At 34.4% G+C, this 17,012-nt stretch overlaps 1 protein-coding gene across 2 annotated transcripts in view; it reads left to right on the plus strand.

Moving 5' to 3' along the window:
• Fem1c (fem-1 homolog C) overlaps nucleotides 1-13,261 on the plus strand; it is a 28,477-nt gene extending 15,216 nt beyond the window's left edge. For both annotated transcript variants that reach the window (XM_046465838.2, XM_046465839.2), the window contains exon 3: nucleotides 8,580-13,261. In XM_046465838.2, coding sequence (XP_046321794.1) covers nucleotides 8,580-9,889 — 1,310 coding nt within the window. In that variant the 3' untranslated portion in view covers nucleotides 9,890-13,261. The remainder of the gene's footprint in view (nucleotides 1-8,579) is intronic.
• The last annotated feature ends 3,751 nt before the right edge of the window (nucleotides 13,262-17,012 follow it).

Below are 17,012 nucleotides of genomic sequence, written 5' to 3' on the forward strand. Positions count from 1 at the left end.
AACAAACAATATACTGTAGATAAAGTATGTTTCAAAAAATTGGAAGAAAGGATTTTAAAATTTTTACCATAAAGAAATGATAAATATTTGAAAAGATAGGTTTTAGTCTAATTTAAACATTACATAAAGTATAAATGTATGGAAACATCTTGTTGCCCCATTAAGATGTATTTTTTTTTTTAAACTTGGGGTGCTTAACTACTGAGCCACATCCCCAGCCCTTTTTATGTTTTTAAATTTTGAGACAGGGTCTTGCTAAGTTCTTTAGGATATTGCTGAGTTGCTGAGGTTGGCCTCAAACTATCTATCCTCTTGCCTTAGCCTCCCAGGTTGCTGGGATTACAGGTGTGTGCCACCACATCTGGCAGTATATACAATTTTAATGTTTTCATGTATTGAAAATCACTTTGGCTGGAGAGTATAACTCAGAGGTAGAACACTTGTCCAACATATACAAAGCCCTGGGTTCAATCCTTGGCACTGAAAAATAAGTAAATTAAGTAAATAAAATTAATTCATTAAATTAATTTAAATTAATTTACTGGATACAGTGGCTCATACCTTGTAATCCCAGCTGCCTGGAAAGCTGAAGTAAGAGGAACAAAAGTTTGAGGCCAGCTTGGGTAACAATGAGACCCTGACTTGAAAAGTAAGGGCTGGGGATGTAGCTGAGTGGTAGAGTGCTCCTGGGTTCAATTCCCAGTATAATAATAACAATAACAATAATAATAATGTAATTAAAAAGTATGACTTGGAGAGATGATACAAAAGTTACATTGGCTTTAAAATTATACTTTTTTTTTTTTTTTTTTAACAAAAAAAAAATTTTAAGTCTCTCTCTTACAAACTTTAAGTAGTGGTCCAGGCTATAATTTAAAAACTCATCTTGCCAGATGTGGTGTCTCATGCCTGGTCTCATTTGGTGTCTTAGCAACTAGAGAGGCTGAGACAAGAGGATTGATACTTTGAGACCAGTGAGGTCCTAAACAATTTATTGAGATCTTATCTTGCAATAAAAAAGGCTGGGGATGTGGCTCAGTGGTTAAGTGCCCCTTGGCTCAGACCCCCATTGTAGGGGAGCTTTAGGGTCTTCCGAGGCATGAAAGTATGGTGGTTACATGCTTGATCTGTTGGGTAGTTGAGATCTCCTCTTTTAATTTTATTTTTTGAGCTTATTTTGTCCTCAAAAGCTATGTTTGGATCACTTTTGGTGATATCAAGTATTAAAAATTTAGAATCTACCTTAGCTTTTTGTGGGACAGAAACAATATAGGATCTTATACTTGAGGAATAGACAATTTAGGTAAGAGAATCTATTTGCAAGGCAGCAGCATTATACTAGTGTAAGGTATATATAAGTATATACAATTTTAATATTGAGTATCTACCAGGATGAGACATAGTCACCAGACATGTCCAGAATGACAAATTGATATGGTATAACCAAGAAGGCCTCTTTGAGTTGCTGAAATTCTTGAGAAACTTGAAGAATAAGAAGTTAAAAAGGTAAAGAAAAAAGTGCATTATAGAAAATCAAGACATGGAGGTGGAAATAAACTGGTGCTGGAAGAAATAGGTTGGAGTAATGTTAAAAGCATATGTAGAATCTGTAAGTATGGGAGTATTAATAATGTCTTGGCAAACTGGGGTCAGCTCCACTTAGTACTACCTGAGAGAGCTAAGAAATAGCTCTCATGTTTTACATTTTTTAGCTTTAAAGTTTTTAGTGGTTGGGAAAAATGTCAAATGAGAAATATTTCGTGATATTTAACAATTTCAGAGTTCATAAATAAAGTTTTATTGAAAATCAGTTGTGGGGCTGCGGATGTGGCTCAAGCGGTAGCGCGCTCACCTGGCATGCGTGCGGCTGGGGTTCAATCCTCAGCACCACATACAAACAAAGATGTTGTGTCTGCCGGAAACTAAAAAATAAATATTAAAATTCTCTCTCTCTCTCTCTCTCTCTCTCTCTCAAAAGAAAAGAAAAAAAAGAAAATCAGTTGTGTCTACTAGTTTAACATATTGCCTATGGATACTTTCATTCTACTTGGCAAATTTCTACTGAAATCTTATGGCGTGCAGAGCCTAAAGTGGACACTAGCCTTTGCCATCCCCTTGGCTAGATGCATGATGAATCATTCACACCAGTGGTAATGAGAAATGAGGCTGGAGGATTTGGGATCTCAAAATATTTCTGTCATTTAAAATCCACATCCCGATGTGTATCTTAAGTGTGTCTATGCTAACCAAGATATAATCTTTATTCACATAACATGGTTTCTAAACCATAAATTTTATTACTCTCTTCTCCACATAAATAGTGCTTGAGAATCAATGCTGTAGAATTTTGAAAGCTATCTTAAAGATTTTCTTGTGTTTCCTTAGAAGAAGCATGAAAGTTTTTGAGTTGTAAAGTAATGTGATTGGTTCAAGTTTTATTGTGAGATTTGGCTTATAGTCTGTGTAATTTATTTACTGGAGTTTAGTGTGATTGGCATTTAACATGATCTTAAAAATGATTATTACACCAAAGTGGCATTTGTGTCATTTGTGTGTTTATGTTTTACCACTAATCTGTATTTTATTTGTAGGTAGAATATGTTTTTTTCTCTACCTTGCATAAAAAGGTACAATAGCTAATACAATGTTAAGAAAATAAAAAATACTGTACTAGTGTGCTTACACTTTTTCATTCATTTCTGATTTTTATTATTTGCTGCTTTTCTGGGTTTGTTCTCCCCACCCCCCAAATAACTTCTTGGAATGGATACTTAGGTATTGTAATCCTTTCTTCTTTTCTAATATAGGCACTTAAGAGTATGTACATTATCCTCTAAGTACAGGTTTTATGTCCCACAAGATTAGTTCTTTAGTATTTTCATTGTCATCCCATCAAAATATTTTCTAATTTCTATTAGCTCTTCTTTGACTCAGGTTATTTTGTGAACTTTTAAATTTCAAATATACAGAGATTATTCTGGTTATCTTTTTGTTTTTGATATCTAACTTTATTGCAGTCTTTTTTACATTTGTTGAAACTCCTCTTATGGCCTAAAATATGGCCAGTGTTTGTGCATACTTCATATAGTCTTGAAAAACAATGGGATTCTACAGCTGTTCAGTCCTTAAATCAAGTATGTTAATTATCGTTAAATTTCTTTATCTTTACTGATTTTGGTCTTCTGTAGTGAAAGGTATATTCAGTTATACTGTTTGTGGATTTGTCTGATTTTCCTTGTAGTTCTGTTGACTCTTGCTCTATGGATTTCAAACCTATGTTATTAGGTGAAAACAAATTTAGGGTTATTGAATCTTTGTATTTTGAATTTTATCATTATAAAATATTTCCTTTATGTCTAATCATGTATTTTGCTTTAATGTCTACTTTGATAATTTAGTTCTAAAGAGCTTTCTATGGTTAATTTTTACATAGAGTATTTTTAAATATAATTTATATTTTTGTGGTTAGTTTATATATATATAGGATATATTTTTGCCACCTTTTCACTTGTAGCATTTCTTTATCCCTTTATTTAAGATGCATCTTACATGTCTTGAGTTTTTGGAGTTTGTGTTTTGGGACATTTGTCTTAATGGAACCATTTAGTTAACTTGCATTTAATATAATTACTAATACAGCTGAATTTAAATCTGGCTACCTTTTTTATTTTTATTTGTGCTAACCTGTTTTACATTCTTTGTCATCATTGTCATCATCACCTTCTCTGTCTTTCAGATTATTTGTATTCCATTTTTTTCTTCTGTATTAAAGACAATGTAGTAGTTATATCCATACTCTGGAACTATTATTCTAGTGATTGCTTTAGTGATTACTACTTTGACTTATTGAAGACTAACAGAGATTTCTAATTTTACTCCTTTTCAACAGTGCAGAGATCTTACAACATTTTAACGGCAGTTATCTTGCTTACTTTTATGTTATTGCTGTCAAAGTATTTACTTATATGTATTGCAAGCTCTACAAGATACTGATATTTTTAAAGTCAGTATTTTAAGATTTATCCACAAATTTACTCATTTTGTGGATACTTATTTCCACATCTCTAGCTTCCAAGTGGCTCATCTTCCTTCTGTCTAAAGAGTACTCCCATGATATTTAGGTCTGCTAGTAATAAATATTTTAGTTTTGGGTTTTTCTTTCTAATCTAAAATGGTGTTTTATTTCACATTTATTCATGATGTGGGTATAGAATTCTAAGTTAGCAGTTTACTTTTCTTTAGTGGCTTTAAGTATGGGTTCCATGTCTCCTGGCTTCTGTTGTACCTAGTGAGAACTTTGCTGTCAAATTGTTCTTTTGCAGGCAATTTCTACCCTTTGTCTAGTTTTAAGATTTTCTTTCACCTTAGTTTTCAGCACTTCTGCTGTGCTTTGCTTCAATGTAGTTTTCTTTTTATTTATCCTTTTTGGTGTTTGTAAAACTTATTAAATTTATAGTATAACCTTTCATCAGCTTCAGAAATGTCTCCAACTTTATTTCCTTAAACATTGTTTTTGGCTCATTTCCTTTCTCTCAAATTCTGGTTTTATGTATGTTAATGCTTCTGGCATTGTTCCCTGTCTCTTAGAGTCTCCTGCTTTTCCATCCTTGCTTTATTTCTGTATATTTCATTGGGCCTATATTTTAGTGTACTAATTCTCTATTCAGCTGAGTGTTACCTACTTTAAAAGCCACCCACTGAGTTTTTCACTTTTAGAATGTTCATTTGGTTATTTTCTGTAATTTCCAGTTTTCTGTTGAATTCTCAATTTTTAAAAAATCTCTTAATATGCTAAGCATAATTGCTTTTAAATTTGTGTATATAACTACATTAATTGAATGTCATGATAGATTTAGCTCTCAGGTCTTTATTTCTCTTTAGTTTTTGTGTTCTGGTTGTTTGTTTTATGTCCATTATTTTTTGATTGGGTATACCATTGGTTACATATCATCAACATAAAAAATTGAGCTCTAGAGGGCTGGGGATATAGCTCAGTTGGTAGAGTGCTTGCCTTGCATGCACAAGGCCCTGGCTTCAATCCTGAGCACCACCAAAAAAAAAGAAAAGAAAAGAAAAGAAAAAAATTGAGTCCTAGCACTATAATATCTTCCTTAAATAGTATTTACATTTGCTTATAGCTTTTGATTACATATACTACTCATCCTGGATTGTTATTAAATTCTGTTTGAGTTCCTATGATGGCTTGCCTATTTGTAATTTACCTTAACTCCCTAAGGTACCAGCCTTTGGTACCTTGATACTTTTGAGGTAACCCAAAGTATGAGGAATTTTTAGAGTTCCTTTTTTGGTAGACTGTAGACTCAAGTTTTTGCCTTTAGACCTTGTAAGGCTATTGAAAGTTCTGCTCAGTTTTCAGATGTCTCTTCCAGAATTGGTAGAGGCCATTGTGGAAAGCTATCCTAAATCCCTCTAGTTTTCTCACTTCTACATTTTGCCCCCTTGTTGTCTCATAAATGCTATGAAAAAAAAAATTGTACTAGAGATTGAACCCAGGGATGCTTAACCACTGAGCCACAATACCATCCCCTTTAATTTTTTATTTTGAGACAGGGTCTCATTGAGTTGAGGCTGGCCTTGAATTTGACATCCTCCTGCCTCAGCCTCCCAAACTGGTGGATTACCAGCATGAGCCACCATACCCAGCTCAAGCAAATTTTTAAAAATACATTTTTCATCCTTCCTAGTTCTTATAAATTGTTAACCAGTTGCACTGCAAGAGCTCCTTCATCTTTCCTAGTTCTTAATGGGTGTGTGGTTATGTTATCCCTGCGATTACTAGGTGCCAAATTACCTCCTCACCCCTGCCTTCTATATGAAGTAGTTTTCTGCTGAGAGCCATGGCCGAGTCTGTATGGCCCCTGGCATTTTGCCAACAGTATTGATTGACAGGCGAGGCATTACTATCCGCCTCTGCCGCAACTTTTGAGTTCTCGCACTATTTTGGAGTTCTGGTGGGGATTTCCGGGGATTCCCCGAGAGTTCCCATTGGTTGGGGAAGTGCAGGAGGAGGGATTTCCGGGAGAGATATTTCCGGCTGGGGGTTCCTGGACAAGCCTCCTGGCGCTTTCGGGAGGATTCCCCGGGAGCTGTGTGAAGTGTTTTCCTGCAGTTTAAAAATAAAGTTTGTTCCTGCTTCAGTGGCTCGTGATTTGTGCCCAGCCAGACTGCGGCAGTTTTCAAAATATTAGACTGTATTATTATTCCAAAAATATAGGCTGTATTATTTCAAGAAATGTAGAAATTTAGTTAATTTAAAAACTGCCTTTTGCTGCATTATTATTTTGATTTTATATTATTCTGAATAGAGAAGAATGCCGTCTAGGTCCTCTCTTCCTACTGAGATTTCTTTTTATTTCTTATTGCCTATGTCTTGGGGGGAAATGGAAATAGTTGTAATTCTCAATTCAAAATAGTTTACATAAAACAAAATAGTTTTTAAAATATATTTGGTCTAATAAATGTGTTTGATAGAAATTATTTTAAACAAATGAACATCAGTAGTCAGAAATTCTAGGCACTCTCAGTGCTTGGTCACCTTACACATTATTAAAACATTTTTTCAGCTGGGTGTAGTGTCCCAGCAGCTTGGGAGGCTGAGGCAGGAGGATTTTGAGTTCAAAGCCAGCTTCAGCAACAGTGAGGTGCTAAGCAACTCAGTGAGACCCTGTCTCTAAATAAAATACAAAAAAGGGCTGGGAATGTGGCTCAGTGGTTGAGTGCCCCTGGGTTCAATCCCTGGTATATCCCGCCCCCCAACAAAAAAATATTTTCAGACATAATTTCATTGTTGATCATTGAAATTTTGAGTCAGAATTAACCTCTGGAATAATTATGTTGTCCTTACAGATATCATGGAAGACAAAACAGGACAAGCATATAAGTCCTAATGAATAATAACTTTTTTTCCTCTAATTTTAGTGATAAAGTAGGTTTGTTATTTGAAGTATTTAGGCTTAAACAACTTCCTGCCACATGGCTGTGTCAGAGGTCCCAAAAGCCACGCCTATGTTTAGGGTGATTTACCATACAATTGTACTCATGGCTAGGATTTATTACAATAATGTAATAAGGATACAGAACTTGATCATCAGGGGAAAAGATGCAACTGAGGTCTAGAAAAATATGTGTGCAGCCTTTTTTTATGCTTTCTCCCTTTTATGAAGAGGCACACAGAGCACATTCCTCCCTAGCAGTGAAAATAAACTGCCCAGGGAAATTTCGTGACATTTAGTTCTATGGCTTTTACTGTGAGACTGCTTATGTAGGTAGGTACCCTTTGCTTTAACACCTAAAATTTTAGACTGTAGAAAGAAACCAGGTTTTTGACATGCATTGTGGGTGCAGGGGGCACAGCGAGCTACCTTATCCTTTGGGGTTGGGGATTATATCAATGCAGAGAACTGTTAAAAATTCCCAAATGCCAGCCAAGGGTCAACCTTGCAATAGGTCTTTCTGAGGATGGCAGTCTCAGCATGCTGTTAATTAACTCTTTTTCTATAGACATGCCCCAGATGACTCACTGTTGAAATGTTCTGCAAACATTGTATGTGAATATCAAAGATCTGCATGATAATTTCTCTTGATAATTAGTAAATACTTATCTTTAAACTTACATAGCTAGGGGCCTGCAGTTGTAGTTCAGTGATAGAGAACTTGCCTAGATGTGTGAGGCACTGGGTTCGATCCTCAGAACCACATAAAAATGAATAAAGATATTGTGTCCATCTACAACTAAAAAAAAAATTACATAGCTAAAATACCTGATATTTATGTCCTAATATACTTCATACAGGCTTTTTCTAATGTTCCAGTGCCTGTTGTCAGTTTTAATTCATGTGTGGGAAGAACAGGACAGTGTTAGAACATTTAGTACAACTAAAAAGAATGTTTAAAAAAATTAAATTACAATGGGAAATATTTCATTACGAAAGGACACTTCAGATGTCTCCTTTTAAAGTTCATATTGAACTACCCACGTATTTTTCAGATTTTAGTGGATTTGTTTTTCTTATGGGAGGTTTTTAGGGAAAGTACTTCGTAATCATAAGTTTTGGCTAAAATAGCTGAAGCTTACTTGACAATTTCTGACCTCCATTAGAATCAAACGCAAAAATCTTAGATATTAAAATACTAGGTTTCTCCTTAAGAAATGGGGAAGCTGATCCAGAAAGTTAAATGACTGTCAGCAAAACTGAATAGCTAGTTAATTTTATTTCATCTGTTTTTAGTCATAGAATATTCACTTAAAACACTAATGAAAAATACCAAGAGGCGTTATATTAATTCTTTTATCTGGTGACTTTAGATATCTTTCTTTACCTAATTTGGTCATGTTATTTATTCAGTAAGTTTAACAAATATTTTATTCAGCTCCTGCTGTGTATCATATATTAATTTTAGGTACTGAACAAATTGTTTTTTTCTTTGTAATTAAAATATCACCTAGTTAAGGGTGGCTTGGAGTTGTCTGCTTTTCTTTAGATTCTAAAGTACATATTTGTATTACTTTATATTCTTTTCTCTCAAATTATATTACTTTTTATTTTCCTCTCTTTAAGGTAATACTGCATTGCATGATTGTGCAGAATCTGGAAGTTTGGACATCATGAAGATGCTTCTTATGTATTGTGCAAAGATGGAAAAAGATGGTTATGGAATGACTCCCCTTCTCTCAGCAAGTGTGACTGGTCACACAAATATTGTGGATTTTCTGACACACCATGCACAGACCAGCAAGACAGAACGTATCAATGCTCTAGAGCTTCTCGGAGCTACATTTGTAGACAAAAAAAGAGATCTCCTGGGGGCTTTGAAATACTGGAAAAAGGCAATGAACATGAGGTACAGTGATAGGACTAATATAATTAGTAAACCAGTACCGCAGACACTAATAATGGCTTATGATTATGCCAAGGAGGTAAATAGTACAGAGGAGCTAGAAGGTCTTATTGCTGATCCTGATGAAATGAGAATGCAGGCACTATTAATTAGAGAACGTATTCTTGGTCCTTCTCATCCTGATACCTCTTACTATATTAGATATAGAGGTGCTGTCTATGCAGACTCTGGAAATTTCAAACGATGCATCAACCTATGGAAGTATGCTTTGGATATGCAACAGAACAGTTTGGACCCCTTAAGCCCCATGACCGCTAGCAGCTTATTATCTTTTGCAGAACTATTCTCCTTTATGCTACAGGATAGGGCTAAAGGCCTGTTGGGTACTACTGTCACATTTGATGATCTTATGGGCATACTGTGCAAAAGCGTCCTTGAAATAGAGCGAGCTATCAAACAAACTCAATGTCCAGCTGACCCATTGCAATTAAATAAGGCTCTTTCCATCATTTTGCACTTAATTTGCTTGTTAGAGAAAGTTCCTTGTACTCTAGAACAGGACCATTTCAAAAAGCAGACTATCTACAGGTTTCTTAAGCTGCATCCAAGAGGAAAGAATAACTTCAGCCCTCTTCATCTGGCTGTGGACAAGAATACTACATGTGTAGGGCGATACCCTGTTTGTAAATTTCCATCTCTGCAAGTTACTGCGATACTGATAGAATGTGGTGCTGATGTGAATGTCAGAGACTCTGATGACAACAGCCCCCTACATATCGCTGCTTTGAATAACCATCCAGACATCATGAATCTCCTTATTAAATCAGGTGCACATTTTGATGCCACAAACTTGCACAAACAAACTGCCAGTGACTTGCTGGATGAGAAGGAAATAGCTAAAAATTTGATCCAGCCCATAAATCATACCACATTGCAATGTCTGGCTGCTCGTGTCATCGTGAATCATAGAATATATTATAAAGGGCATATTCCAGAAAAGCTAGAGACCTTTGTTTCTCTTCATAGATGATAATTTGACTGTATTTAAGCACTGTTAAAGCACGAATTGGTTAACAGTTGTTTCATAAATGAGCACTGTTGTGATAACACCAGCATTCATTTAGCTTAATATCATTGTGCTCTCATCGGCTAACGCATTGTAAGCATCAGATTTACAGGATTGGTTTCCCAGTATTTAATATAAATATACCATATATTATTTGTGAATTACTGAGAAATTGTAATGTCATATTCAAATTTCTAAAGTTGTCCACCAAAGGCTTATCCATTCTGGTTTTGTTTGCTGTTGCTTGTTTGGGACAGAGTTAACTGTTTTTCAGTGGTGTCTTTATACTTTACTGGTTTGTGAATTTTATACAATTGAAGGTCTCTTTCCTGCTTCTTTCTTCTCTCCTCCAAGCTTCTCTCCTGTTTCCACTTTATTTATTTTGTTTTTTCTTAACCATTTCTAATACAAAATTTTTCCCCCTTCTGGACCCATGCTAGGTAGTACAAAGTACAAACCTTATGGACTTGTTACCATTTGCAGTTACCATAAGTGCTTTATCTTCTCTATGCACCGGCTTAAACTTGACTCTTGTATGTTAGTGTATTTTCTATGCAGCAGTTGGTCAACTTCAACTCAAAACACAGTTTTCTTAAGTTTGTTACAAAGTTCATTTTATGAAAGTACTCTTGTAGCATGACAGTTTTTAGAGCTGCAGATTTGCTATCTGAGCTCAAGCGTTTTTGGTTTTTTTTTCTTCACATCTGAGGTTTCTTTCTCTAATCCACAGAAATTTTTGTGTGCTAAATTTGGGAAACAAATCTATTCTAACTCATTAACCCAGTTGAAATTTAGGTCTGTCATCTTAATATATCATGCAGTAAAAGGAAGACTCCAAAGTGACCCACCTTTCATGCTGCTCCAGCGTTGTCCTGCTTGTGCTGATGGTGTGATTAGGTGTAGAAAATTTGCTTAAATTTAACCTCAAAGTTTATCACACAGCTTAATAAGTCACATTGAGATATTCAGTCATCGAACTGCAAATCACGTTTTGTTACAAAAAAAGAGCTAAAGCATGTCGGTGGCATGATGCTTGCCAAGCCAGATCTAGGCATCTAGGATAATTAAGGTATTTTATGCAATTTACTGCCGTAGTATCAAAGGTCAGTAACAGTGTTCTTTCTTTCTTCAAGCTTATGTATACCTTTCAAGATAACTTGCATGAATTACTTTGGTCTCAGTTATTTGTCACCCCACTTAAACACAAAAGGTTGCAGTGCTTCCTGTTCCTTACTTAAAGTTAGCCCTTCCCTCTTCTCTCTTCCTCTCTCCCTCACCTTCTCTCCCTCTCTCCCTCTCTTCCTCCTTCCCTCTTTTCTTTCACAGATTTGCTAATGCCACAGAAAGGGCTCTTTTAAGAAAAGATAAGTGAAAACTACTAAAAAAGATTCAGGTAATTTTCATTCAGCACTTTATTGTTATTCAGAATAAAATTTATGGTGGCATATTTGCCCTGAAAATGTCTTAATGAAATTTTTCTGAATAAAAAGCTCCTTATTGATTTGAGAAAAATTCAGTTTACCTGTGAGTTTAAATGAGCTGGATCACCCACTTGGATTTTGGGGTTGACATTTTATTCTGAAGGTTGATGCAATGCTATTTAAAGAGTCATCATGCACACAGTTACATTAGATTAATCTTCATCTTAATTCAGTAGAAACTTGTAATGAAGAGTAGTTAATAAATAAAAGAACATTAGACTTTTTGGCTAAATAATTGAGGTTTGATTTTTAAAAAGATATCCTTCCTATTTTACTAGGTTGTAAATTTAATTTCACCATTGGAAAATGATTAGCTCATTTGATCATTAGCTCAATTTGATCAATGGCCACTCTCCAACTTTTTGATGAAGAGATTTTACTATCTCTTACTACTCTGGGCAAATTTGATGAAATATTTCAACTTCCACATATATTAAGAATAATTTATGATTTAAATGTTCTAGAAATATCAGACATTAATATTTTTAAATCATCTGCCTCTAACTTTGTAATATAAGATATATTCATGAGCTACCTTTTTTTTAAAAAAGGAAAACTTTGCAAGTATAGTGACTCTATATTAATTGATCTCAGTTTGGAGGTAAAAGATGACAATTGGATTTTTTAAAGTGATTTAATATTTTCCCCTCCTTTTTTGGCAGGGGTAAGGGAGTGGGTTTTACACATTCTTTGAGCTAGGCACATCTAATGTTGTTTTACAGGTGAAATTGAATCGTGCAACTCCAGTATAAAATAAGGATTTCTTAAAATATCATTTTTTCCACCACTAAAAATAGGTAACTTAGAACTAGTCTTCAGTCTTGATAACTGTAATGTCTTATTTCAATTAGGGTACAATTCTCCCTCTCTACAAATGCCATTGGGAGCTCTGAAAAATCAGTTTAATAGATCACAATTGTCCATGATTTTATTTTAGAGGAAGTTGGTTCATAAGTGTGACCTCAGATACTGTTAAGGCCTTCATCTGAAAGTATTCTTAAAATTGTAAGACTGAATAAAATAAAATTCTTAAATTTTAAGAGCAGATGAATAAATGTTTAGTGAACTAATTGTACTCATTTGAGCCAAAATAAAACTGTAGTATGATGGTGTTGGCTTGAGTTAATGTTTGAATTTGATTAAATTTCTACAAAAAAATACCCTGTTGGGGCTTTTGAATTTTAGATGTTCCACTGTTTTGATAATTTCTATAAAAGGTCATTTTACTCAGATACCAGTCTACTTTCTGAAGACAAATAGATGATAGATTTTAAAATAGTCATTTTTCTTGTCCCTAAATCTGACAAGTTTAAGTCTAAATCAACAAAGATAATTTGGTGCCCTTACGATTTTGAAGTTAGGTGATTGCTCACTTATAAAGTGGCTACCTTAATTTGTAATATTTTAGAAACCTCCATTTACTGTGACTTGGGGAAATTACTTATGTGATATTTGAAAAAGTAGCTCTTTAATGCCATATTGCCCAGAAAAAACCCTAGACTGAATTTACAGGTATAGTAATGCTTGTAATTAATTTTCTCAGAATTGTGGGAGCTGTATGAGATAATACCGTATTCTGTACATTGTAACAACAGCATTATTGCTTGGAACTATAAAATTAGATACTAAGGAAACTAAATTGGTCATCTTTTTCTATTTTTCTTTTTTTTTTCTTTTTTTCCCCACCCTCATTGTATTACTAAACAACTAGTTTCTCTCTCTTTTGTCAGTTCCCATTGTGTATTTTTCAGAAGAAGTACTGTATTCAGGTGCCAGCCAATAAATTGTCACACAGTGGAAAACAATATGCCACAACATTCATTGTAAGGTCTAATAAAATTAAATTTGCACCAAATTTAAGTGTATTCTTATTAACTTTTAATACTTAATGGTTGTTATTTTAAAATATATGGTTATGGGCTCATGGACTCTTTTTTTTTTTTCTTTTTTATTTTATCCTGGACTCCTTTAAAAAAAAAAAAACTTATTTAGTAATTTATGACCAGTTAGAATTTAAGAAAAAGCATATATTATTAATACTTCTATGTAAAAAAGATGGCTTTTCTTCAGTTTGTTCTAATGTTTTCCAGGAAAGACCATAAAGATAACAAGTCTCTTGTTGTGAAATGTGTAGGAGGAGAATTGCTTTTACCTCTTCTTTTTTTAAAAATAGTTTTGGTACGAAGTATCAGAAGTATATATAGTAATATAGATACTATAAGGTAAATATTATATGTTTATATCTATCACTTAAATCATAAATTCCAAGTAGTCTTTGTCTTTTCCTTATGTCTTAAGTTACCTGATATAAAAAGTTTTAATTGATCCAGAACATGTGTTGGCCATTATTTCTAAATTTTAATCATGAATTGAAATCCAGTGTAACAGGATTTTCTCTTTTGAATAATTAATGTATCTCATTCATGGATCCTTTTGACAGGGCCTTTTTAAACATTAGTCTATGGTTGTCTCTACCAGCAGTACAAATATTTAAATATTTAAGGCAAATACAAATGTTATATTTTCAAGGATCTGAATAAGAAAAAGTCTTACTGTGCTCTCTAGATACTTTTAATTTCTCTGAGATATTGTATTTCATATTTTCAGGTCTATACTGTTAGATACAATGGTCTTTGTCAAGAACTTTGTAGCTTTGAGAGTTAAGTGAAATAGTTGGTTCCTGGGTACCATGTTACCTTATATGTTTATTGCAAAGACTCTTAAATAGGATTTTTTCATGAAATTACAGCTTTATATAATTTTGCCAGCTTAGCTGATTTTCCTAATATGCTTCATTTATGTTTGATTCCAAAAGTTAAAAAGTAAATTTCCCTGTCTTTAAAAAATTGAAAACTTAAGCTTGTAAAAGAACTGTAATTGCTGGGGCTGCAACTCAGTAATAGAAGGCTTGCCTAGCATGCTCAAGGCCCTAGGTTCAGTCCCTAGTACTGGGGGGCATGGGGGAAGCAAAAAGAAGCATAATTAAGACATACATTCCATTAAAGAAGAATGAGTGGTAGTTTCATTAGTGCAGTTAGAGTGTTAATCAGTATATTCTTCAGTGTAAGTTCAGGAGTAGAGTGGTTTAAAGTATTTGGCATTATCACTGCCAAAACTAAAAATGGAAAGATGATTCAGACTATTATAGAAAAATTATAAAACATCCCTGTGATCATTTTTGGTGAAGTTCTTGATTTATTTTAGACATATTAGAGCTAATTTAATATTTACTTTTTTTCCCTCTAAAGACCAAATGAATTTCTTAATGCAGGCTTCTTCTCTTGTTTGCATAACTACAATTGTTTCTAGAATTGGCATTTATTTTTAAATCCTTTCATCTTTATAATTGTCTTACAGACTGTAGATTACAAAGAATACTGGTGATTATACATGTCTGTCCTAAAACTTGACACCCTGATTGATTTTTTTTTTTTTTTAAGCCAAATGTAGTCAATTTATTTTTCACAAGGGCTCAGCATGGGAGACAAATAGAAGCAAAATAAAAGTAACAAGTTTGGCATAGTGGGCTCAGGTCTGCAATCCCAGCTACTCAGAAGATTGAGGCAGGAGGATTACAAGTTCAGGGCCAGCCTGAACAACTCAACCAGACCCTGTCTCAAAATAAAATTTTAAAAAGAAAAATAAGACATCCTAGCCTAAGGCACAGAAACCAGAGAAAGAACCATCTAAGAAAAAAAAATGAAAACACCGGAAGAAAAGCTGGACAAGGTGGGTCAGGAAACATTTTAGTTTTCTTACAGTATTTAAAGGCCCTGTGTGTATCCAGAGTGTAGCAGCATGTGTATGCAATGTGCTGTCCATTTTGGATAGTGGGATGGTCCTAATGTCATATGGGGCAGACCACTTGTCCTTTAGTATGTCCAAGTAGATGCTACCAGTGGACATATTGGGATGGTAGCAGGGTATGAAGAATTTGGCAGTGGGTGTGTTTGTAGTTGTAGTCACTAGGGCACTGCAGGGAGAACTTTGACCTCAAGTCTTCGTGTACTCTCGCCATTGTTTCACAGATGGTCCCTACCCGTTTGAACTGTTTGACACAGGGAAGGCAGAAGTTCCTTTGTCACCAGACATCTAAGCATCATCAGCTCCATTTGTCACCTCTTGTGCCCAGAGTCCTGGGTAGCATTCCACAGGGCCAGTTCCCGAATGGCAGCAGTGAAGATGTTGGGTGGAGGCCTCTGGAAGCCATCCTTACCTTGCTTCTTCAACAAAAGTGATACCAGTTAAGTATTAATTCAACCAGGAACCCTGAATATCTGCACTGTGCCACAGGATGGTTATAGAACCCTCCATTACAGAAAACTGGAAAAGAAGAAAAACCAAAAACCACCTATCTCAGTTCTCAGTTACACACAGTTAATGTTCAGGTATGTGTTGCCTCCCCCAGCCCTATATCATTTTATAGCTTCAGTTCTTTAAAGACATAGAATATCTTAAAGTAGTATGTGGTAGCTAAAATTTGGTAAATTCTGGAAAGAGTTAAGAAAGAACCAATTTATGTTGAGGGAAAGTTAAAGGTATTTGCCATGCCCTTTCAAGGAAATCTTTCTTATACACACAAACGATCAATAAGCTCACATTCTTTGCCTATAGGCAACAATTCCTTGCTATTCATCTTCTCATTAGCTGATATTAGGATATCCTCTCTCTCTATATATATCCTCTATATATCCTCTATTCATCTAAATGCAATTTTTAAAGAAATTGTGAAAGTTTTTAGTTATAGAGCTTATACATTTAAGCTTTTCTGATTTGTAATCTTTAATAAGCTGATATTTTATAATATTTAGTTCTCTTTCTGCATCATTGATAAGTTTTAGTATATGGATTAAGAAATGTTTTATCTTACAGATAAAATATACAAATTAGTAAGGATTGCAGAAGCTTTTGAAAAAGTTGGGTTAACTATAGATTTATAGAAAAGCTTCAAAGTTAGTACAGAGTTACTATGCCCTGCTTTCAGCTTCCACTAATGCTAACACCTTCTATAAACATTACAGGTTCGTCAAAACTAACTTGTTTGCATCAGGATGACACTAACTAGGATTTTTGTTTTAGATTTTGCCAGTTTTCCCACAAACATCTTGTTTCTGTTCCTAGACCCACTGTAACACACTGCACTTCATTTAGTCATCATGTCTTCTTAATCTAACAGTTTCTCATTCTTTCCTTGTTTTTCTAGATCTTGACATTTTAAATTATAACCTATAAATATTTTGTAGAACATCTCTCAATTCAGATTAATGGATATTTTTCCTGTGATTATACTGGGGAAGAATGTCACAGAGGTGTGGTGCCCTTCTGAATATATCAGTGTGTACATAAGACCAATGTGACTTATGATTGGTGATGTTAACCTCTAACACTTGGTTAAAATGGTATCTGCCAGATTTTTCTATTGTAAAACTATTTTCCCTTTCCATATTTTGTTCTTTGGAAACAAGTCCAAACATACATGACGAGAAGACTTAAGCTCCACTGGAGAGGGGGCTATCTACACATATTTGAAATTCTAATGTAAAGGAGGGTTGTCCCTTCTCCCTTATTTACTCAATCATTTTTTAAATATAAACCCATGGAGTTTT

This window comes from Marmota monax, unplaced genomic scaffold, assembly GCF_021218885.2.
Source record: "Marmota monax isolate L192 unplaced genomic scaffold, Marmota_monax_Labrador192_F-V1.1 WCK01_AAM20220418_F8-fsc00097, whole genome shotgun sequence".
NCBI lineage: Eukaryota > Metazoa > Chordata > Mammalia > Rodentia > Sciuridae > Marmota > Marmota monax.